Genomic DNA, 23,464 nt, shown 5'->3' with positions numbered 1-23,464 from the left:
CAATGGCCTTCATCACAGGATTTCTTGGAAAACCTTTTACTGCATGCCTGTTTACATTTACAACTGCACGTGGTATCCACATATCTAACACCCATTATAAACAAAAGCAGTTTCTATAGCAAGATGCAGAATTTATTAGTTGGTAGGGTGCTACAGGGTAAATGATCAGTCACCTGCTTGTATCAAAAATTGTAAATGTGTTTTACAGAGCACATCAAAGCATAGTGAATGATCAGTACCAGGATGTAGTGTTGGGAAAATCAGCTTTCCATGAATACTTTCCATCTATTGCTATAGAAAATGATTTTAAGAATACAGAGAACTCTATTATGGAACAACATGTGAATGAGTCCACACATACAGCACATGATCACAAAGACAGGGGGCAAATTGTGATCATCTAGGACCCTTGGGAAAATAGTGCCACTTTGGCTTTCAGAATCTAAAAGTGTAAGGAAGGTCAAAAGATCACCAATCTAAACTAGCAACATAATACATATACCAGCATTCCCTTCAACTAGTGAAGGACAAGGCCAAGCATGGCCACCTCCTTCCAGGTACAACAAACTGTCCAAATCCCAGAATGTCACCCAGCCAGTGAGGCGCCATCAGCCTTATCCTCACGTAACATCGGCTTCCCTTCCACACCGAAACAGCAACTGGTGCCCATTAGGAAGGAAAAAAAAAGGTTCTTTGCAGGATTTTTTTTTGTAGTAAATGTAACATTAGGTAGGTGAATATATTTTAACATTATTTTATCCTAGAACAGGTATCCAGAAAACAATGTAGCTTGGTAAATGTATTTCCAGTGTTGTCATTGTGCCTGTAATCTTTAATGAACTTTGTTTACAGTACTTGGAAATCGTTTGGATTAAAACCTTCATAAAGTAGGATAGTTTGAACCTGACGAAATATCATTTTTGTAACATGTTTAATTCTACATGTGTTGGTTTCTTCTAATTCTATTACTTGCCAGAATTTCAGCTTGGGTTAGGATAAACCTGGAAATTTCAATGCATAAAATCCCACTAGCAATGACCATGTGATATGGTGTCCGTTACCAAAATACCACTAAATGGAGATATACCTTGTATATATTACTTACACACAGGAAAATGTACTCTATGTATTTAGAGAATTTCTTTTCAAGCCGGGTGGGAAGAAATTGTATGTTGGTGGCAGCTCCTATATTGTGACCCAACTCTTCAGTAACCATCCTATAACAGCCAGGTGGTTACTGAAAAGTGCTGGGTGGTGCACCCAGCTAAAAGGGGCTGGGGAAAACACTGTGGCATGTGTGAAAAATTGCTGAATGATTACATTTAAAATGTATTGTTCATACATTCCTTGCTTTTGCAATTACATGAACATTTTACAGCGATCATCAAAATGTTACCGATCAAAAACAAACTTGAAATTGCTCAAATTAAATTATGCATTAAAGAGACCACCATTGAAGTTTAAATTAGAACTTTTAATAACCTGAAACAACTGAGACAGAACATTGAAATATACAGTGTTAATCATGCACATCCACAAAAAAAAAGACAAACAACACTGCATTAAAAATAAATTAAAAAGGATAGAAGGGGAATCCAGTGCCAAAAATTTCAAGTCTTTCTTTACTTGCTAACAGGACTAAAACATGAGGATAACTATACTTCATCAACAAAATATGAGGGAAAAAAAAGAACAAAAACCTTAGGCATGAACAACACAAACATCTAGAAACGACATCATTCATGCAGCACCACAGTTACAGCAGCAGTAAGTCAATGGCTGGAACATACTGTAATCACATCTCGTCCCATTGATGCCACAATAAAAAAAAAAATGAAAAAAAATAAAATAAAAACAAAATGTTCTATTATGGCTTCTAGAGTGGAAAATAAAAATCTTCAACAAACAATTACAAGTTCCGTATTTAATATTACACAAAAAGGCATAGAATGTGTCACAAGGTTAGCCAAAAAGAGTTTAAAAAAAATACACGGTGGGTGGGAACACATCTTGTGTCAAAATATTAAAAAAAGAAAAAAAACAAAAAAAATGAATCTCATTTCTCAAAGCATACAGTAGTAAAGCAAAGTGCAAGCCTTCAAATCAACTGAAAAACAGATGTAGGGTTCACATTAGTCAAATCTAATCATACTTTAAAAATATAAACTCGTGCAGACAGAGAAGTAGTACACAACCACAAGAGTTTTCAGTAAGCCACAGAAGATAAATTAATCTAATGGCCAAGTGAAGTGATACACACAAGCTGGACATGTAGGAATGAGGTTGAACAATGTAAAATAAGTCCAGTCATAGGTGGTATTTACTTATTTAAATGAGAATCAAGTCTGCAAATAAGCAACGTGGCTTTTTCGGACACCGTCAAATACATTACATCAATATTCATTAGTACGTTTATATTTACCAACCATCAAATCATGTAAAATGCACTAAAGAAAAAAAAAAACTAAACAGAACATGTTGACAGGGATCTAGGTGTAATTAAAAACATATTCACAAATACATTAAAGAAAAGCATTTAGTTAATGTATGAATAATTCAAATACCAGGTGGATGTAAATGATTTAAATAAAATTTAGTAGACAAACTCCAATTTAAATTGTACATAGAGACGTATTTAAAGGGCACCAGCAGAGCTACAACTGTTTCTTGAATTGTAGGAAATACAAACATTCAACCATCATATAAATGTGTACAACTATTTAGCAGGATAAAACTTTAGAATTTCAAAAAATTGTCCCTCTTATAGAAGCACAAGCATTGCCATGTTATCTTTCAATTGACATAACCTCCAAAGTAAATATATATAGAACTATCCTATTGGTTTTAAATACGTGTAATCAATATAATAGTGTAAAAAAATACAACTGAAACGAAGCTCTTTTATTCTGTTGGGAAAAGTCTGGTAAATTCTGCAGAATAGGAATCAACACATAAACGTTCCCAGAATGTGCAGGCACTTTATTATAAATAGGATTCTTTGTATTTATTCTGTTTTTATTTTCATGTTTTTGTTTTTGTGTATGTGTGAATTTTTGAAAATATACCTCCTAAACTACAAAAGATGCATGAATAGCTGACCCTGTGTAAAGATTTTACAGTAAATATTTGCCTAATAAGAAAATAAGTTGGGGTGGCAATATTCAGTGTGACTTTTGTACATCAAAAACCTAAATTTCTACCAGTGAGTTCTGGTAAAAGCGATGGTGCTGCCAAAGTTTTGATCAGTAAAAATAGATCTTTATTTTTGTTGTGGATGATGGGAATAAAAAGAGCTTTAATTTTCTGATTACTGAAGATTCTGTTGAGTTATGACTTTTTGTATTAAGCAGTCTACAGGTAACAGCAAATGAGGGGCCAAGGGAATTATTTTTAAAAGGTCAGTTCAAGAAGACAAGAAAAACATGTCTGGGAAGTAGTAGCTGGTTCTCTAAAGATGACAGAGAGCAGTCAAACTGTGGACACCTCCATTATATATTGCAAGAGGTTATCTTCTACTGGACTTGTAGAGATGCAATTTTTTTTATCTTTTATATTCCAAGAATTATTCTCTCAGGGCGCCTATTATTCATCTGGACTATAAAAACTATAAATGAAGCAAGGTTGGTGGTGTTAATAGCGAGAGATACTTAAAACAATGAAGAAGGTAGCAGAGCGTCATAAAGTAAAACTAATAAAAGGACAACTTTAGTATACAGGCATGTAAAATGTCTCTGGTATCACACTAGGAAATCCATATTACCACAAATACCTCCAAAGCTAATGGGCAGCTTCTTAACTTTCCAGAAATCTGAGGATGTTTCCAGAAGTTTGAGGGTAGCCATTGACACTAATAGAAGTGTCAAAGTTTGCATGAGCAAGTTTCAGAACTTGTAAATTGCTGGCATGCAGAAACAGCTATCAAAAAGAATGAAAAGGCACTTCTAGGTGCCTGCTAGGTACAGCTGCGGAGGTTTAATAGTAATTTACAGGCAACAGGTATTCTTTAAAATTTGCAGGTCTGAGCTCAGAAGCTGTTTTAGTATTTCATTGTATTGAATTATATAAGGACAGGCTTGTCCAAGGACAAATGACCTAATTTAGGATTGAAAATATGTCACTATCACATAGGCAAAAATCGTCCAACACCATGTTTCTTCCAGTATGTTATTCTCCATAGGCAGAGAAAGTGACATCACTTCCTTCTTCATAAATCAGGACATAACTGGCCTGAATAGAGGAGCTTACATATACTATACTTTTTCCTCCTGCTCAACCTCAAACCCTTGTGCCTTTCCAAGCAGTGAAACCTTTGATGCAAGTGTCCTATTATGGCTCAGGAATTTACCATTCAATTTTAATTAAAGGATGTTTTTTTCCTTTCAACCTTCTGTAAACGTTTCCTCACAATAAAAGTGCAAATTGAAAGCAGGGATATCTTACATCAGGACCAATATGTAGATTTGTCTGTACAAAATTCCTTTAAGAGGTAAGGTTTTTCTTTTGTTTCTTTTGGGGGGTAAAACATATTAACATTATAAAAGGTTCCAGAAAAAAAATTGACTTTGTTAAATGCTATGTGCAGAACACAAAAAGATAAAGTTCAATGACTCTGGAAATGATATTTCCTCTATTTTAAGACATTGATAAAATCTACAGTTGTAATCAAATTAATTTAGGACCTTTAGAAACTCTATAAATATGTACATTTCTGGCAAAAAAGAGGAGGCTTTTTAACACAGGTGCAAAGGTGCCACACATCAGAAATATTAAAAAAAAAAACAAAAAACACTGTAGTATCGCACTATGGCGCTCATCTGTATTAACAAAAATGAATCCACACTTGCATCTGGAAACACACAAGCAAGCAGTAGGGCAGCATTCAAATTTTTACTCTACAAGACAAACAGAAACCTCATGAATAAGGCTGAAGGTGTAAAATGTCACAGATAATAAAAACAAGTGCCCTTAAAGCAAACAAATGGAGCTGCAAACTCTGGTTGCACATTTTCTCTCCTTTTGTGACAAACAATACACATATTACTGCTCTTTAGGTCTTGAAAGACTAGCAGTCAAAAACTCGTCAACTTCTTTGGCAAACCTATTAAAATAGTTTGACACCTAACCCTCCAGAATGACGCAAGCGGTGGTCATGTTGCTCAGCACGCCTTATATATATAGTTTTGTGTTCTTAAACTCTCGTTGAGTTTCTCAGCTGGCACATCAGTCTTGAAGAATAATCTTCTTTGAGATGTAGTAAACTTGCTGGTTTCCATTGCAGCAAAAAATTCCTCATTACTAATCAATACTGAGACCTTCCTGGCTAGACTTATCACAGTTATTAGCCTAAACTAATTTGCAAATTGCAATTTTTTTATGGGTTGCTTAGACAACAACTTGTTCTACGTTAATTTTTTTTTGTTTTTTGTTTTTTTAAATGTGAGTCAGTTATCACCACAGATCTTTTAGAACCAGAACAGTAGCTTTAATATTTTGTGGTTATATCTCAAGTCACAGTTTCACCATTCCTCTGGCTTCTGTTTTGTGGTGTCATATGCTCGTATCACTTCAGACTGTGAAACAATTCCATTTTCATCTTGTGAGAAGGCATACCCATCTGTGGAACAAGAGGTCAAGGATAAATGACAAGCAGGACATTTACTATTGGAAGCCGAAAGCATTTATTTAGAATTCCAAGCAGGAACTACTTATTGAATGAAAGTACTTAATATCTTTTATGCAAATCCTTCCTCAATGTACAACTGGAGCCACTGTGGTCCTCCAGGCCTTTTAATGCAATATATTTCCTCTAGGTTTCCAACTATGAGCATACATGTATTTATTATAACATTGTAATGTGTAGTTCACACATTTTTAAAAGCAAAATTTAACTCCCCACAGTTTTTGGACCCTATGAGTTTTTATCAATAAGGTGCAAGCATGCACATGATATTTGCACATTATTGAAGACTTACCTGCCAAAATGAACTCCTCCAGCAGTGCAGTTTCTAGTCCATCTTCAGGCCTTTTAGTTGCAGAATGATGCAACTCCAATGTGCATGCTTTATGTCATCACCTAATCCTGCAAAGTTTGTACACTGAACTGTGCATGCACAGTTCAGTCTAATCTTTCAGGAAAAAGGCTGACAGGGAAGCTAAAGAGGGCTGTCAACTGTTTTTATTAGGCAAAATTTACTTTAGCTTTAGGACACAAGCAAAATGTTGGTGACCCCTGAGGATCGTACTGGAAAAAGTGATATATCAATGAAGTTCAGGGGTTGAAGTGTGTCAGAGAAAGCTTCCCTGAATATACAGTTGGGTCCATAAATATTTGGACATACAGCCAAAGCAACCCAGGAGTTTATTAAAGCAAAGAAGTGGAATATTCTTGAATGGCCAAGTCAGTCACCTGATCTGAACCCAATTGAGCATGCGTTTCACTTGTTGAAGACTAAACGTCGGACAGAAAGGCCCACAAACAAACAGCAACTGAAAGCCGCTGCAGTAAAGGCCTGGCAGAGCATTAAAAATGAGGAAACCCAGCATCTGGTGATGTCCATGAGTTCAAGACTACAGGCTGTCATTTCCAGCAAAGGGTTTTCAACCAAGTATTAGAAATTAACATTTCAATTTCAGCTTTTTAATTTGTTCAATTACTTTTGAGCCCCTGAAATGAAGTGATTGTGTTAAAAAAAAGGCTTTAGTTCCTTTACATTTTTTTGCAATCTTTTTGTTCAACCCACTGAATTAAAGCAGAAACTCTGCAGTTCAACTGCACCTGAGTTGTTTCATTTAAAATTATTTGTGGTAATATACCGAAGCAAAATTATTTGTCTCTGTCCAAATATTTATGGACCTAACTGTAGATCCATATGTGGTACACTAAATACAGTCTAGCAGCTACAGTGATAGTATAGCGCTCTATACTTAATTGTGGTAATGTACCGAAGCAAAATTAGAAAAAAATTGTCTCTGTCCAAATATTTATGGACCTAACTGTAGGTAGACTAAAATGCCTCATAATCTGTATTTAAATAATGAAAACACTATGGGGTGAAGCAAAAAGTAGCCTTAACCTATAAATACAATATGTTATTCCTTTATTAGACTACCCCAATTATCACACAAGTGAAAGAGCTACTAATGCAAGAACCAATTACAAAAGAAGAATTCAAAAAAGTTTATGTGTATACCAAAAAGGAAAGACAAGTGTATTGGCTCCTTTCTAAACCATAAACCACCTGAAACAAGAACATGATTGGATTTTACACATTTAAAGTAGGCTCACTGGTAAACAATCCTTATTTTTTGATTCATGGTTCAAAAATCTTCTAATGCTTCTGAAACTCATGATTTTCAGATGCCTGATCCCCTGCTGGACCCTTTCTTGCATTTTTCTGAAAAAAAAAATGCAACAGGACCAATTCACAGCACTGCCTTACATTGTAATCCAGCATAGTGCTTTTTGCCATTCAAACCAAATGAAGTTCTGGTGTCTAACAAACTGCTTGCACAGGGATATATAAAGACATTTCCTGGCAACATTTGTGACATATACTGATATAACTGTAACAAAAAATATTGTTTTATGATATGTACTGCATTACTACTTACGGAGTAGGTTTTGCTGAACAGACTCTGAACGATAGATGTTGACTGTACTCTTCTTGAAAACATTCTTCAGCAATTGTGCTCTCTCTGTTAAACTATGTACAACAAAAATGTAACTGTTTAAACTACAGATTTACAGTGACAATATTGTAATAAGGTAATGTTCTTTTTACAGGGTGCAAAAAATAAGCATCATTGCAGTTGAAGTGATTAATGTCATCTTATGCTATTCCTTCTAACCATATACACTTTAGTAGTCCATGAACAGATATATATAGAAAATCAAAACACTACATGGTAGCATTTCCCTGAGACAGGTCTATATAAAATGAATAGGGTTGTCAAATAAACTGATGCTGGTTGTTTAAAAATCAATGCAGGGGTGCGAGTGGCTAGCAAGGTGCAGCCAGGGGATTGTGCAATTCAAATGTTTGAACATCCCCAAAATGTTTTCTAAAAAAAAGTAATGATTTTGTTAACAATCAATAGCTAGTTAAAACAATGCTTAGCTGTTTACAAAATAACCAGACAAATCTATCTAAAACAACATATTCACCAAATATATACTAAATATAAATATTTTCAATATTTTACTTTGTTAGTTATTGTGCCAAACACACACACTCCACATTTGTTACCATTACACTACAAAGCTTTCCTAACATATTTGCTATGGCTTTGTATCCTTAATCATTATTTTGCACATGGTGTTAGAATAGTGCAATGTTGCTGCATTATGTTTGAAAACATCTCTGGACATTTTTGGCAATAGAAAACTGACAAGTTCTATGTTTTCCCAAGTGTTACTAAGACATGATAAAAATATTTTTATATACAACTAATTTGTTACAAAAAAATATGAACAAATAGCAAAAAATAATGTAAAAAAAAAGTCCTTTTATCTTTGACCTACGATGATTATACAGATGAAATAACAGTGACACATCTTACCTTTTACCATGTACAACAGCCCCAGGATCTTGTGATTTGGCCTCAAGCTCTTGAACTTCATCAACCAAGTTCTTAAAACTGGTCCTTTTTACCCTTTGTAAAAAATAAATAAAAAAAAATGTGTATATTTACACTTCTGACATTATAATGGAAGATCTTTGATGATAGAATATATATATATATATATATATATATATATATATATATATATATATACACACACATACATATACATACATACACACACCCCATACATGCAGACCCACAAATATGATCAACCAACTAGGATGTTATTTGCACACAAAACAAATGTATGCCTTTAGTAAAGAATTTGCAAAAAGTGCAATAGTACTTACGCTTTATAAAACACATCAAAGAGCAATGATGTTACTGGAATGAGGATGAGGCCCATCCAGAAAAGGCCAGAGCTGAACATCATTTCTGCCTGCAAAAACACAAGGGATATAATGATTTTGCATGACAACAAGTTTTTGTACCCAACTTTGAATATTATTTTTTAAATGAAGCACGGGACATAGAACTGATGTTTAAACTGATCAGAATGAAATTGTTGAATGATATGTGTTACCTACTCCACAAATATTTAAAAGCCTGCATACGGTTTTCCTATTTTATTGTAGTGCAGAATGTATTTATACAAGAACATAGAGAACAGATGAAATATAGCTGTTCTATCCTTAAACAAACCACATCTGACATGTCTTATTATTTGGAAGAATAAAGAAGTATACTATTTTTTTTTAATAGGTTATCATTCCCATGTTTGTGTGGCTTTAGAACTTCCTAAAATCTTCGTAAAAAGTTTTTTTTTCTTAAATGACCTGCTTTTATTAAGTTATGAAAGACACACAGGTCAGTGCTTTATTTTTTCACTAAAATGGCTTGGACACTACACTCATTGTCTAATACTTTAATTTATGAATGCCATTAACAGTTTGCTGTAATATTTAAAACTTCTAAAAATCGGATAAAAAATATCTACTCACATCAATTCTCTGATTTACAAAAATGTTTTTGCATAAAAAAGTTATATATATATCATATCATAGAATATACATATAAAAGTGTGCGCGCATTTGGTAGAAAAAAAGAAATGTGTAAAAAAATAAAAAAGTATATGAAGTAAGCTTTAGAATATCATTAATCCATATACAATATGGATGGCAATAAGTGACAATTGTGAACTGAATAAAACAAAGCAGCCATAGCAAATAAAGAAAAATTTCATCTTAGAATATAAAAGACAGAAAAAGATTCATATGTAACTTAGTTGTGATTAAGCCAAATTGACTTCTGAATGAAAGTGCTGGGGCTGAAGTGTACACCAACTTTAAGTGACAATATTTTTCATACAAAGTGAAGTAATGTAAAAGTAAAGTAAAAAGTAAATGATTTCTCATGACTATCCCAGCAAAAATAAAAATGCAATTCTTAAAAATCTTCTCAGCATTCTCTGTAAAGTACAGTGCTTATACTTTTTTCCCCAGATGCAGCTCAGGTAGATCTTAGTAGCACATAATACGTATTTCTAAAAACTAAAACTGCCTGCTATTGATTCTTCATGATATCATTTTACAGTAACCTAGGAAAAAGAAAGCATTTCAATATAAAGTGGAAAGCTCCGAAGCATGATTAAAGGGAGGATAGGTAGATCTGTCAGTTTATTGAAAGCCTTTATTAGCCATAAGATAGGCTGACTGCATATTGATAGCAAAAAGGAAATAAGAGATCTGTCTATGATCAAATGAACCACAGTAATTCCTGAAGATAACTTGGGTGACATGCTGCAACACAAAATATACAACATCACTATTGATGCAGAAAAAGTAACAACCTTTAAAAGGTGAAAAAATATCTGCTAAAGCCTGCATACAACTATTACCTGTGTTTATCATAACTCAAGTTGGTCATATAATTTGAGAACATCTGTTGGTACAACTTTAGCCAACAAATGTTAATACTTGTACTTGTTATATGGTATATTCATTCTACAAATGAAAGTATAAAACAGTCCATTATACTTTTCAGTTAAATATTTGTGATTGCCCTGATCCATCTGGTGTAGATGTTCATGATGCAGGTCTACCAGGTGCTATGTACAGCTCAATGAAAGGAGACTGAAAGCAGCGTAGTTACCTTGGGATGCAGACGTTTGTAGTGCAGTGTTTCCAGAAAAGGATTTCCTATATTCTGGCCACCTTGTTTCTAACACATAAAATGGAACCAAGGCAGTATTGGAGGCCTTAGGATGTTAATACTGACCATTGTAATGCTAACTATGAATGGACAGGCAAGTGGAGCCACTATTCAGCCTAAACGCTCTTTGGCTTTGCAAATGAACATGAGTTGGGGGAGGTGGGAAGATTTTCTTCCTGCATCATATCTGAAAGGCTGTCAGATTTTTTTCCTTGTTGAATTGTTGAGTTAATCCAAACTTAAAAGATGTAAAGCTGACATTCGCATTAAAGACAGAAGGCTTCTTTGTATATTTTGGATCATGTTGGGGGGGGAAGCGAAATCCCACAGAATTTCCTTCCTTTTTTTTTTTTTTGTTGAGAAAAAATCTCAGCTACTCCTCTCGCTCTGTGGAGACCATTTTTGTTTGTAACTTTTCACATTTCTCTAGACACAAGCTGGTCAGCTGGGAAATGGCAAACCAATGCCTGAGAGACAATAGCAGAAACAGGGGCAGACTGTTCTAAGGTTGGGGGGGGAAGCGAAATCCCACAGAATTTCCTTCCTTTTTTTTTTTTTGTTGAGAAAAAATCTCAGCTACTCCTCTCGCTCTGTGGAGACCATTTTTGTTTGTAACTTTTCACATTTCTCTAGACACAAGCTGGTCAGCTGGGAAATGGCAAACCAATGCCTGAGAGACAATAGCAGAAACAGGGGCAGACTGTTCTAAGGATGGGCTCTGTCTGCCTGGGCTGTGTGGTTTACAAATTGTTCCTAATGTGTGAGATTTGCAGTCCATGCCAAGATTTCTCTTTCTTATGAAACCAAATGGAATTTGCCACAAAAGTGGCTCTCGTGGGAATTCATAAGGACTCAGAAATGTGACTTGAAAAGCCTTAAATAATGGCCCAGCAGCCCCTAGGCAGGAAAAAAAAATCGGTCACATACATCTTGCATTAAGTAGGACAAGACACTGGAGCTGCACTATTGCAGTACTTCATTCTATAGACATCAGAGAAGAGATTATACAAATTGATCCCAAAACTGGGAATAAAGGAAATCTCTACAGAACATGCAAAATTCTGAAGATTTTGAGCAAATTTACTTTTCTTTTGGATAGATTAGGTAATAATTGGAACCTCTATTAAAGTGTCCTTGCAAGGTAGATAGATTAGCTGTTTGTCTAGTGAACCTTTTCCCTGAAACAGAAATCCAGAATTTTAAAGATCTCAACAGAACAGAAGGTGTGAAGTCTCTAATGAGAAAACTATCTGATGACAACTATTTAAATACTGGGTTGATACTCTTGAATTATATGCATTGTGGGACTGTATGGCCATTCATTATTATTACTGGCTCTCCAATGCACTATTATTGCAGTACACCACAAGATATTGTTCCACACTACTCTACTTTGTGGTGATGCAAGTTACAAATATAGTGCATTTATCTCTTCTAATGTGTTACAAAGCCTATTGACATGCAATGGTCACTGATATTGTATGAATGCAGGGAAATTCCTATCACTTTGTAGAGATTTTCAATTGCTTCCTGTTACATCTCCACAACAGATGTAAAGAGAAATCTCTCCGACAGATAAAGGTGGCAAAATATTAGGCTACCAGAGATTTATTTGCACTGTATCTAAAACTAAATCTTTTAAAAAAGGAAAAAATTTAAAGGCTAAAGCTACGTACACACTTCCAATTATTATCGTCGGAAAACGAACGACGAACGTTCCTGCACGATATATATGAACGATCGTATAGCACCTATCCTGTACATAGAGGTAACGACACGATCGTTCGTAGATATTGTACACACAATAGATACGATCGTTTAAGCGATAGAGGAACTATGTGCACGACAGGAAAGTGAACGGACGTTTGTTCATCACGCATGCTCTGAACATGGACGATCAACGAACGACCGTACACACGAACGATGTTCAACGATCGTCGTCCAATCCGATCCGCCGGTCCCGTCGTTCGTTTCCAACAACTTTCCTCGTTCGTCGGCGTCGTTGGTTACTTTTTTACGAACGATTTTTTGCCCAATCGATCGTTCGTCGTTCGATTGGAACGATAAAAATTGGAAGTGTGTACGCACCTTAAGACTGGATTGTTTTGAAATCAAAAATGAGAATAGGAATGACAGCTAAAAGGCAAAGCCATTATAAAAAAGGCTTAGTCTACATGGACTGTTTACCCAGCGTTTAACCTGAGGCTTTTAAAGCTCATGTTTAAAGTCCCCATGCATTCCAATGGGCTAATCTACACCAGGATGATTCCTTCAAGCACGTTTATGAGCTCTGTTTTAAACGTTGCTTGCAACAATTAAAAAATAAAACGCAGGATAATCGCATGAAAACACATGAAAACGCTTCCATTAAACTCAATGAAGGCTTTTTCAAACGTTTTTAAGCTTTTTATGAAAGCTTCCATTGAAAACAATGGGGGCTTTTATAAACGTTTTTAGCAGAACTTTGGACTCTGGAAGCCCCCTTTAAAAAGGAGACTCCCAGATCTCCACCACCCCACCCCTTAGGAATGAGTACAGGGGTACATAAACCACTTACTCATTCCCTGAAAAGGTTAAAATATGTGTAAAAAATAAGACGAGGCTTTAATGTTAAATTATTTTATTAAATGTGTGTGTTTGTGTAACTAAACTTTTTTTATTTTTTTTTTACAGGTTATCCCAATGACAGGATGATTCCTATGGCTGCAATTATGACATGAGCACAGCCCTGGGAATCCTCCTGACAGTGAGGGATCGCAGGGCACTAGGGGTTAAATCAGGGCAAGGCTCTCCATTCACCTCTAGTGCTTTGTGATTGGCTGAGGTTTTACGTTTCTCAGCCATTCAGCACTAGACATGAATGGGGAGACTTGTCTCCATTCATCTCTGGTGCTCTGTGATTGGCAGAGAAATAGGAAACCCTGATGACAGGTCAAGCAAAGTTAAGCTTTAAAACGCTTGTAAAAGTGCATAAAAACACATATAAACGTGGTAGGGACGTTTATATGCGTTTTTCAAACTGTTCATGTAGACCCAGCCAAAGGAACACAAACTAAATTGCTCCTGGTTACCCACATAGGGAATGTTTTTTAAAAGTCCATAAATAAATACCTACCTTATACATAACTACCTAGCTACTTTTCCGATAAAAATTCCAACAGGTACCGGAAGTTACAAACGAATTAAAAACACGGGTCTTGTATAACAAAACTCCTATCGTTTGAAAGTCCTAAATGACTGAATTGTTTTTGCTGCAAAGTATAGAAGATTAAAAAGTAATCTCTGTGCTACTTTTAATTAATAAAGATAAGCTTGTATATCATTTGACTGCCTGTGTCTATTATCTTTCCAGTGATCTAGATTGTAAGGAAACCCCCCCCCCCCCGTCCCCCAAAAAATATATCTTGATATTGATGTTAATAAAAGATTTATTATCCAAATTGGATTGGTTGTTCTTTCAAAGTTTGTTTTTTTTGACTAGAAGCGAACACCCTGCTTTTATGCATCACACAGGAAGATCTTACTTGGCTGGTAAAATTCCCATAATTTAAACACCTTTAAAAGAACAACCAACCTAATTTGGATAATAAGTCTTTTATTACCATATCAAGATATTGTCGTTCAATCCTCTCACAAGGGATGTCGCTAAATCCATAGGGGAAACCCTGGATGCAGTGCACTGAAACAACAATAACAATTAAACATTATGAAAATTCCAAACTTCTAACTTATCAATAACATATCCAAACAACTCATTTAAACCTGTTCTCTTGGAGAGGTCAGCAACCAGAAAAAAATTCCTTGCTCTTTTTGGACAATTTTGTCCTAGCACATGTTTAGTGTTTCTTCCTCTTGCACTTCTCTCAATGAACAACATTCCTACATATTCTTGATGAGCAATACACAATCTCAAGAAGTCCCCTGGGGAAGCTCATTTAAATGAAATACTTCGGGTATGAGATAACTTCTACTATACAGTCTTTCAACCCCATGTGCATGTTTTTAACATGGGAAAAACATACGTAGGAGACCTCTGTTCAGCTCAGGCACTAGTTTAGTTGATTTCTGTTAGAATTAGGACAAATTATTTTCTTCATTAAATTTATGTTTATTTTTGTTCACAAAGAGACTTCTGCCATAAAGCCCATTCTTTCTTTCCCTCTTACTGTACGTATTATGCAAACAAGGGCGAGGCAAACATATTTTATGTATGTTAAAGTGTGAATTTGGGGATGGAACTAACACACTAATTACTCTATCTTTTTTTCTACCCAGCAAGAAAAAATATTTTAGGCTTTAGATAAACTTTAAAATGATTCAGTATTTCCTAATTAATATATTTAAATCAACCCGCTGACTCAGTTTGCTACATAGATTGTGTATTGTGCTTTTGGGCCGACTACATTCTATGGCCGATTTAATTTAATTTCAGCATTTAATTTCAGAGTTTTTGCATTGCACCCCCACCAGCCATGCTGCGACTGTTATTGACCTGTTTGAGGAGTTTTACCTTAACAGCTACAGAGATATCAGAGACAAGAGTCAATACTGAGGTTTATAAGAGTGAAAAAAAATGTTGTACCTCGCCTGACATGTCAGGTGCTATAGGGATCGCAGGCCACAAAGATGAGTAGATCCCAAAGAAAACAATCCAGAGTAGAATACTTCCCCATATTGCGACATGACTAAACTGTGGAGGGAAAAAAAGCCTTATTGCATCATTTCACTGCCAAAACATTTTCAACAATAAACATACTATAAAACTTATGTTTGTTGGAGGTTTCCTAAAATTTCTGATAACTCTTCCATACATTGTCTTTACCATCTGGTTGCAGATAAATTCACTGTCTGTTATCCTTGGGTTCTTTTATTAGTTTTAATTCTAGGCAGAAATTCCTAAAAAAAAAAAATACAACTCCTCTAATCCTTCAAGGAAAGAAATCAGTGGTTAATTGTTATACACGCAATTTAACACATGCCTGTGGATAACGTCAAGGTTAACTTCTAAAAGCAGAACAGAGCTGAGCTCTGTTCTGCTAAAGAGTTGAGGATTTCCTGACAATTCATAAATGATTAAGAACGATTGTCATTGAAAAAGCCAAGATTAACAAGGAAAGGTGAAAATGGTGTCAATAAAAACCACCTTGTTTTCCTTCTTTTTTACTTTCTGGCTTTAAATATAATATGTGGTATACAGAAAAAAACCATGTTACAAGATGTATTATTTTGCTATTCAGATAGCCTAAAGGCTATGTGCAGACTGGCCATGAAATTGTGTTGTGGTTACCGCTTCCTCATGTCAGTGAACCTTTGGGGGAGACACAAGTAGCTTCCCCCTGTGGCAGCTTAACAGAAAATGAAGGTCTAACAAATCCGAGACAGGTCTGAACCAGCTCAAAAAGTTTATCCCCTTATGCAATGCAATTATCAGTTTTCCTCCGTTCAAACATCTATCTGAACTTAACATCATCTACAAGCATGTGGTAAAGTGAGCTGGTAACAAGACACATGTGTGACTGTAGTGATGTGCGTTGGGCATGCACAGGAGCTTTTACTTCAATTGGTAAAAAAAAAAAAATTTGCCGATCTCACGCCTGCTCAGTGAAAATGGCACTCTTATTTTCCTCATCTACCGCAGGCTAGATCATCCAATCTCAGGCCTGGTTGATGTAAGCAGAAGGCAGAAAAAGGGCAAGTAAAGGTAAGGTGTTCTTTTTTTACTTCTGACATGGTTCACACTCTTTTCTTAAGTTTCCAGTTTCAGGGCCATGTATATGTGAAATGCATTACTGGATATTCATTGATGGAAAATATTCCTGAAAACTAAGTTTTAACAATGTTCATGCATGTGTTAAAAGAAAAGGAATCACCCTTCCCAATTTACTGTCTGGAAACTTGGAATGGTTGCTGAATCTGATTCTAGTATAAAATATTTGCGTTCCAGCAGAGTGAACACTCAGCATGTACCATGAACTTACAAAGCATTACATGTTCTCTATTACACTTTATGACATGAAGAAATGTGGAGACATCCCTGTGGATTAGCTGAAACATGGGAAAATGCTGGTCTGCCTCCGCCTTATTAGCACAAAGGACCTGACTTCAAACCCCTACTTGATATGGCTAATGTGATTTGGTTAAACATGATATTGATTTAAGGAAAGAACAGCTGGAAACGTAGCTGCCGCCCTTGGAATAAAAAGATATTCAGCAAACTGTCAAAAATTACAGCAAGTGCAATCATTTTACTCTCCAGCTGCCCATACATATGTAGATCAGGTCACTAAAGAATTTTCAGCGAGTGGTCAATTTGCAACACAGATTTGTCCATCAGCAATAAAGTCTACTGTATATACAACTTCTATAGCTGGTCCAATTTGGTGTAAATCATTCATGCTGTATGGAGGAATGAAGAAATCATTGTTTATTTTGGGATACTCAAACATACATCAGAAAGTCCTTAACCCTTTTTGTAGGAGGATTGCATACTGGGTACTACACAATTATACGGCAGGCTTTTTGGTTACATCGTGCAAACTAAGGTGCTGACTGAAACTTGAAAAAGAGGTAGAGGCCATTATGCTTCCTACTTTGACAGCTGGTGTAAAATACTCATACACATATGCAAAAAAATAATCATTCACTAGTCCAAAAGACCTTATTTCAGTCTTCATTAATCCTCCAGTTATTTCAACATTTTAGAAATAGCTTTCTTACAAGCACTGTTGTGATCATTTCTATAGTGAAGAGAAGCTGAATAGTGGATAAGTCTCCTCTTTGCAGATTTGCTAACATTGACACATGTAAAATTGTAGCTGAAGTTGCTGTCCTCTGTAGCAGCTATAACACAAGCTGTTAACTCTTAGAAAGAAGTCTGGAAAACCCAAAGCCACAAGAGAATTAAATGTTTCTATCAAGTTGATACCAGTTTAGGTGGTGTATGAAACTGTATTAACAAAAACCTGGGCTTTCTATGCAGTCTCTTCAAATGAAAGACCTCCATGTTTAATTGTTACAATGGTCTGTATGACTTTCTTACCTTAGACAGCTATATCACAACGCTCCTTTTACAATTTATAAAGTGACATGAATTGTGTATTAACTTTTAAGGCTTAAAAATTATGATCACCCAAATCCTTTCATTATATATCTGGACAATGTAATGAAGGATTAGAACCACTGTATTTTTTTCCCAAGAGTCCATTGGAAACATCTCCCTCAATTTTCCAAAAATAATGGTTTTACCGAACAGGACGTTCAGTAAGATCTGTAACAGTGACAGCAAATAAAAGCCGGTAAGGGTTCAGGTTTTCTCCAACTATTCTAATGAAAATACATTTTATTATTTATTTTTTCTGTTAAAGATTTTTCCTACATTTTATCTAATGCAAATCACAATAAAACATGAAATATTTGTAAGGTATATCTAAAAACTGTTTTGGTTTAAGCAAAGGGTTAAAAAACCTGTGCGGTGTGGCCTGGGCATGGTGGTGTGACCACATATTTCCAGAAAGGTGCTGCTGCCTCCCGCTAATCTTTTCTACCGGGCACCAATATACCAAATTTGTACCATACTTGGCCAATGTGTTGACTGGATAGACTGGTGTTTGGGAAGTTTGATATGTCCTTGGAGCTGACTATGTCATGACAGTATGGCACTGGAGCCACTTTGCTAAGAATCTATTGGACTCTATGGAAAGGCCATACCAGATCAGAATCTGAGAAGATTTTTTTATTTCTCTGTAGGCCTGTTGCGCTGGGGTCTGCTAAACCCAGCATACCTCCTAGTGCCCACCTTATGGGTCAAAATATGTCATACAGCCATGTGTGAGCTTTGTGGACTCCCACGTGTATGCATTAGACTGATTATTCTAGTCTTCCCCTAAATATGGATAGTATCCCTGTGCCTTTTGCATCTATCATAGAAAATTATTGGGTTATTGGGCCCAAATTTCTAGTATATAACATATAGATAATATTGGATTTTATAAATATATTCTTTTAGGAAGATTTTTGTTAAAATGAATGCTTTGGTGGCAGGGTCTGTTTAAAATGTAACCTATGTATGATGTATAAAAAAACTAATAAACTATAATAAACATTTTTAAAACAACCATCACTATTATTTTGTTACACACAAACATAATTAATATAGGAAAAAGGAATTTGTTGCTAGAAATTTTATTTTCTTGTGACTTTTCCTTACCATTGTCCAATGTGATGTTTCTAGTCCTGCTTTCAGACAAACGGTTATCACCACAAACTAAAAAGAAAATACAGAGTTATAAAAGTGTTATTTCACAGTTTTACTGGTTCCCTCAGTAAATATCAGGACAGATAGGAATGCTCGATTCACTCTAATCATAGTGCTATTTTAGCGCTTCAGTAAACCCTATCAAGGTATTATAGGGCTAATACCTTGAACAGTATTACATAAATGAATATTACTACACAATTTATATATTCCTGATAGCTGCCTTTTTTATAAACAGCTAAAAACTGACTATGCATGTTTGCATCCAACCTTTCAGTGTAAATTCAGTGGGGTTATCCAACACTGTTACTCTTATACACCACTAAATACTATCGAGTAACATCCATTGCTCCATGAGTCATAAAAATGAGAAAAAAATTTAAAAATAAGGTATTAGTTGTGATTTTGAGCACATGAGCCCATCTGGTTGCACGTACAAACAAAACAACAACTTATAATCACTGGTGTATAGAAATCTCAGTTCATTTTTCATTTCTCTTTTTTTTTTATTAGTTAGTACTCTATACTAACCACTAACTCTCATTGCTATCCAATAATGCATAACACACCAGATACAGGTTTCATTAAAAACATATTTCTAAATATTTCTGCAGCAGGGGTAATTTGGGTTGGTTGATATGGATTACTGCACTAAAAGAAGGAATATCTAGACATAAGAGCAAAGCAAACCTGTACCGGCATAGTTTGGCAGATAATGTAAATTATCTACAGGAGTTCACTAAAGAAAATGCATTCCAGATTGTGAACTTACAGTATAAACAATATTCCCAAGTAAAAGATAGTCTGAGGTTTTTCCGTTTGCAAATACATTAGCTGTAAAAAACAACAAAAAAATGATGTTCAATATAAATAAAGCCAACATAAATGTAAACGTTTTAATTTAACAAAAAACTTTATTAGTCAACAGCATTCACATTTCTAGTAATGAAAAACATTTATCTTTGATATTTCCAGTAGCTTTGGGTTAAAAAACAAAAAACAATAAAGATAGAAAGTCAATGAAGAAGAGAAAAGAAAGTATTATATCTGCACAAGTTAAAAACAAAGGCAGTGCATTTCCATGTTGTCCAACATTTTGTGCTCAACAGTTTTGCATTGCAGTTTTAGACACATGTGGGTGTTACCAAAGCTTTCAGAAAGATATGTACAGCACCCTGCTAGCTTCTCCTAATGGTCATTGTCTGTCTACATTGCAGAGACTCATTGATATCACCAGCACAAAATCAGGAATGCAAGGATAAAGAAATGTTTTATTTATTTGGAAAGGACCAGGTAGGGCAAATATTATCAGATTAAACTTAAGCTTTAAACTTTTATCTGCCTGTGTAAACTTTTTCATTTGCCAAATAATCAGTATACATATAATTGGTTAACTATTTTACCAGTTGTCATGTGACTGTGAACTACTTTTTTGATACAGATAGCTCAATTTAGAGCTTATACAGAAACTTGCCCAGCACGCAATATTTTTCATGGTAATGTTTTCTAAGACAGACCATTCTTTTTTAAAAGTTGTAGGTGCACCACAACACAGATTTTTATGGAACTGCAGTTTTCTTTTCTTATTCTAATGCAGCCCATGTGTGTTGTTGTGTATTATGTTCACTAGAATGGTGTTGCAGTTGGTTTTATAAGTTGCCATAATAGCACAGGTCTAAGACTTGAGTGCAACCTTAGCATTAAATGACTTTATACTCCAAACAGAGCACTGACTGTATTTAAAGCATTATACACACATACCCTTTGCAACCCATCAGTGAGATGTGAACCCAGCCAGCTGCAGGTGGGAAAAGAATAAAAATGTATGTGTGGTGCAGCACCCTGGCAGAAGGCTCCCTTCAGGAAAAAAAACACTGCGGCAGTATTTAGACTGCGGACTGATCTACAGCCAAAACATTCGTTTCTGGGCAGGCATAGTTCATGCCAAATATGAATCAGCTGCTTCAACCTTAAACGTAGCACTTAAAAACACTGGGTAATAGGAGGTTCCTACGATTTATGTGGTTTACGCAAATAAATTAGGCACATTTAAACATCACATTTGTAACTATGTGGTCACACTCAATGGGGCTGGCATCAAATGGCTCCTTGCTACAGTTACAAGAAACAATCCTGATCTACATACACAGCCAGGCCTTACAGCAAACGTTATAAATCTGCCAAATATGTCAAGTAAATGTGAAAAGAAAAATTGTGTCCAGATTCTGAAAACCAAATGCATAACAAATGAGATGTCAGTCTGTAGGTTAAACTAAGCATATTGCCACAAAACACACAGCCATTTCTCTTAGATGTATTCGCACATTTCTTTTGCCTCCTTCTTAATATGTAGAAACATTTTTACACACAGTCTGGGTTTTAAAAAGCTAAGTACCTATTTGGATTTATTGTTTTTACATAATGGGGATAAAAAATAGGTGTCCTTCCTATATTTGTTTTTCCGTATTTATAAATTTACTTCAAATATTACAATACCAACAAATAACCAAATTACTTTGGTATGGAGTAGTTTTTTCTTCTGCATTAGCATTTATTAGCTCAAAACCCCTACATATTAGGACTTGGTGATGTGTAAATTTAGTGGATAAACCCATGGAGTCCACTTACACTACTGCATTGTGGTAAATGTCCACTGCAGTGTCCCAGCTGCATTGGGGAAAATGCAGCACACTGGAATGCACAACTAACTTTTGGGTTACATGTTATGAAGCCACATAATGCATGTTAATACAACACATAACATTGCAATTACATTGATGGGCCCTGTGGCTCAGAAATTGCCACACCTTTACCATCTTGGACCCATATATATTGCACACTGCAAGGCACTGGTATACTTTTAATGCATGGCAGAATGCTATAATTACTTGCTGTTCTTAAGTGCAATTTATTGCATTTTCTAATATGCATTTGGTAATCTATACAATACATTTTGGCAAGTGTACTCAAACTTAATAAAAGCTATACTGGACTTTATTCAGCTGGAGGTGGATTTTTGGGAGGTCTTTGCTTGCATAACATTTTGGTCTTTTTTGATCTATGTTATTTAGCTTGGACATAAAAACTATTCTTCAATTATATGTATTATCAGTCATGCTGTTTATGTGTGATTATTAAACATAAATGTGGTCATATATACACTATTTAGAAAGAAAACAAACCCAGTAAACATGAGAACCCAACACGTCCTCTGTGTCACTCATTAGCAATGCATACAGAATGTTTCTTACCATGCTGCAGGGCTTTCAAAGGGAACCAAAACAGGATAACACTGTGGAAAAGACCATTCAGGCAATGAACCCAGAAAACCTAGGGGAACAGAGTAAAGAGATTCATTTGTAAGGAGAGGAGTTGGTGAGCCATCAACCTATCTTTATCTGTGTGCAGCAAGTGTGACTGTCAGGGCACCAGCCTGAAGTCCTATTACAACACAAGCAAAGGAACAATGTTTCTTTACAGAGGCACCAGCACAAATAAAAACCCAACAAACAAAAAGCATTGACATTAGAAAACGGTCATTTAGCTAAGATGTGTGGATGTGCATGTGTGATGCTCATACAAAATAGTGGAACAAAGAACAGGATGCAAAACTTTCCCATATTTTCCCTAAGATAAGAACTTTTATTAAATCTTCTCCTCCCTGTTTTTCTGTATAAATATAAACATTTCCTCAGGCCCAAGCAATTGGGTTTATTATTCAATTTTTAAAACGGCTCACGGTTCATAACTTAATAGGCAGCGCCCCCTTTACCCATAACAAGCACCATGAGTGCTTATTATGACATAGGTGCTTGTTATGGTCCAGTGAACTAGGAAATGCTCACTACATAGCATTCATCTAGAAAAAAGACATACAATTAAAAAAAAACTAAAATACTGAAAAATAAACAACCTATACTATTCCAGTCACCACAACCAGACACACTTTAAAGATACACCCCTCTAGAACAAACAAAACAAAAACTAAAATACAAACAGGTTTGCAAAGTAATATAAAGTAATTTGACTTCTGTCAAATGATAACTACTGTTTTTTTCTGTCTTTTCTGGTGAGAGAGAACTGGACCACACAGGGTTAAACATTAATAAGAAAAAAATCACATTACTCCCAGGCCATTGAATGTTGATTGAGCAAGTCATTCAGATTTTCGATGTGCATTAGCGCTGATCTCATTTAACGCTAAGGACCTATTACCCCCATCCTTGGCAGATGTCCCTGTGGCTGTATATGTTCGTGTAGCTAACTTACTGCATGGTTACCTCCACATTTTCTATGACAAGCAGCACAGGTGGGTGCAAGATAAATGAGCTGCTTCCCTCCCTTTCTCCTGACTGATACAAGTCACATACTAATCCGGTCACCCCTGTGGGGCCCTTTTAACCTTTCACCCTTCTTTCCATAACAAGCATCTCA

At 35.5% G+C, this 23,464-nt stretch overlaps 1 protein-coding gene across 1 annotated transcript in view; it reads right to left on the bottom strand.

The window, feature by feature from the left end:
• Nucleotides 1-1,453: 1,453 nt before the first annotated feature.
• Nucleotides 1,454-23,464, bottom strand: part of LOC140327097 (phospholipid-transporting ATPase IA) — an 88,271-nt gene continuing 66,260 nt past the window's right edge. Inside the window, exons 23-30 of the mRNA XM_072406267.1 lie at nt 22,282-22,360; nt 19,803-19,864; nt 18,983-19,039; nt 15,359-15,466; nt 8,916-9,004; nt 8,560-8,652; nt 7,612-7,703; nt 1,454-5,614 (exon numbers count right to left, since the gene is read on the bottom strand). Coding sequence (XP_072262368.1) covers nt 5,517-5,614; nt 7,612-7,703; nt 8,560-8,652; nt 8,916-9,004; nt 15,359-15,466; nt 18,983-19,039; nt 19,803-19,864; nt 22,282-22,360 — 678 coding nt within the window. The 3' untranslated portion in view covers nt 1,454-5,516. The remainder of the gene's footprint in view (nt 5,615-7,611; nt 7,704-8,559; nt 8,653-8,915; nt 9,005-15,358; nt 15,467-18,982; nt 19,040-19,802; nt 19,865-22,281; nt 22,361-23,464) is intronic.

This window comes from Pyxicephalus adspersus, chromosome 3 (assembly GCF_032062135.1).
Source record: "Pyxicephalus adspersus chromosome 3, UCB_Pads_2.0, whole genome shotgun sequence".
Classification (NCBI taxonomy): domain Eukaryota; kingdom Metazoa; phylum Chordata; class Amphibia; order Anura; family Pyxicephalidae; genus Pyxicephalus; species Pyxicephalus adspersus.
Note: the sequence above shows the minus strand (reverse complement) of the source record. Positions and strands in the feature narration are given on the sequence as shown.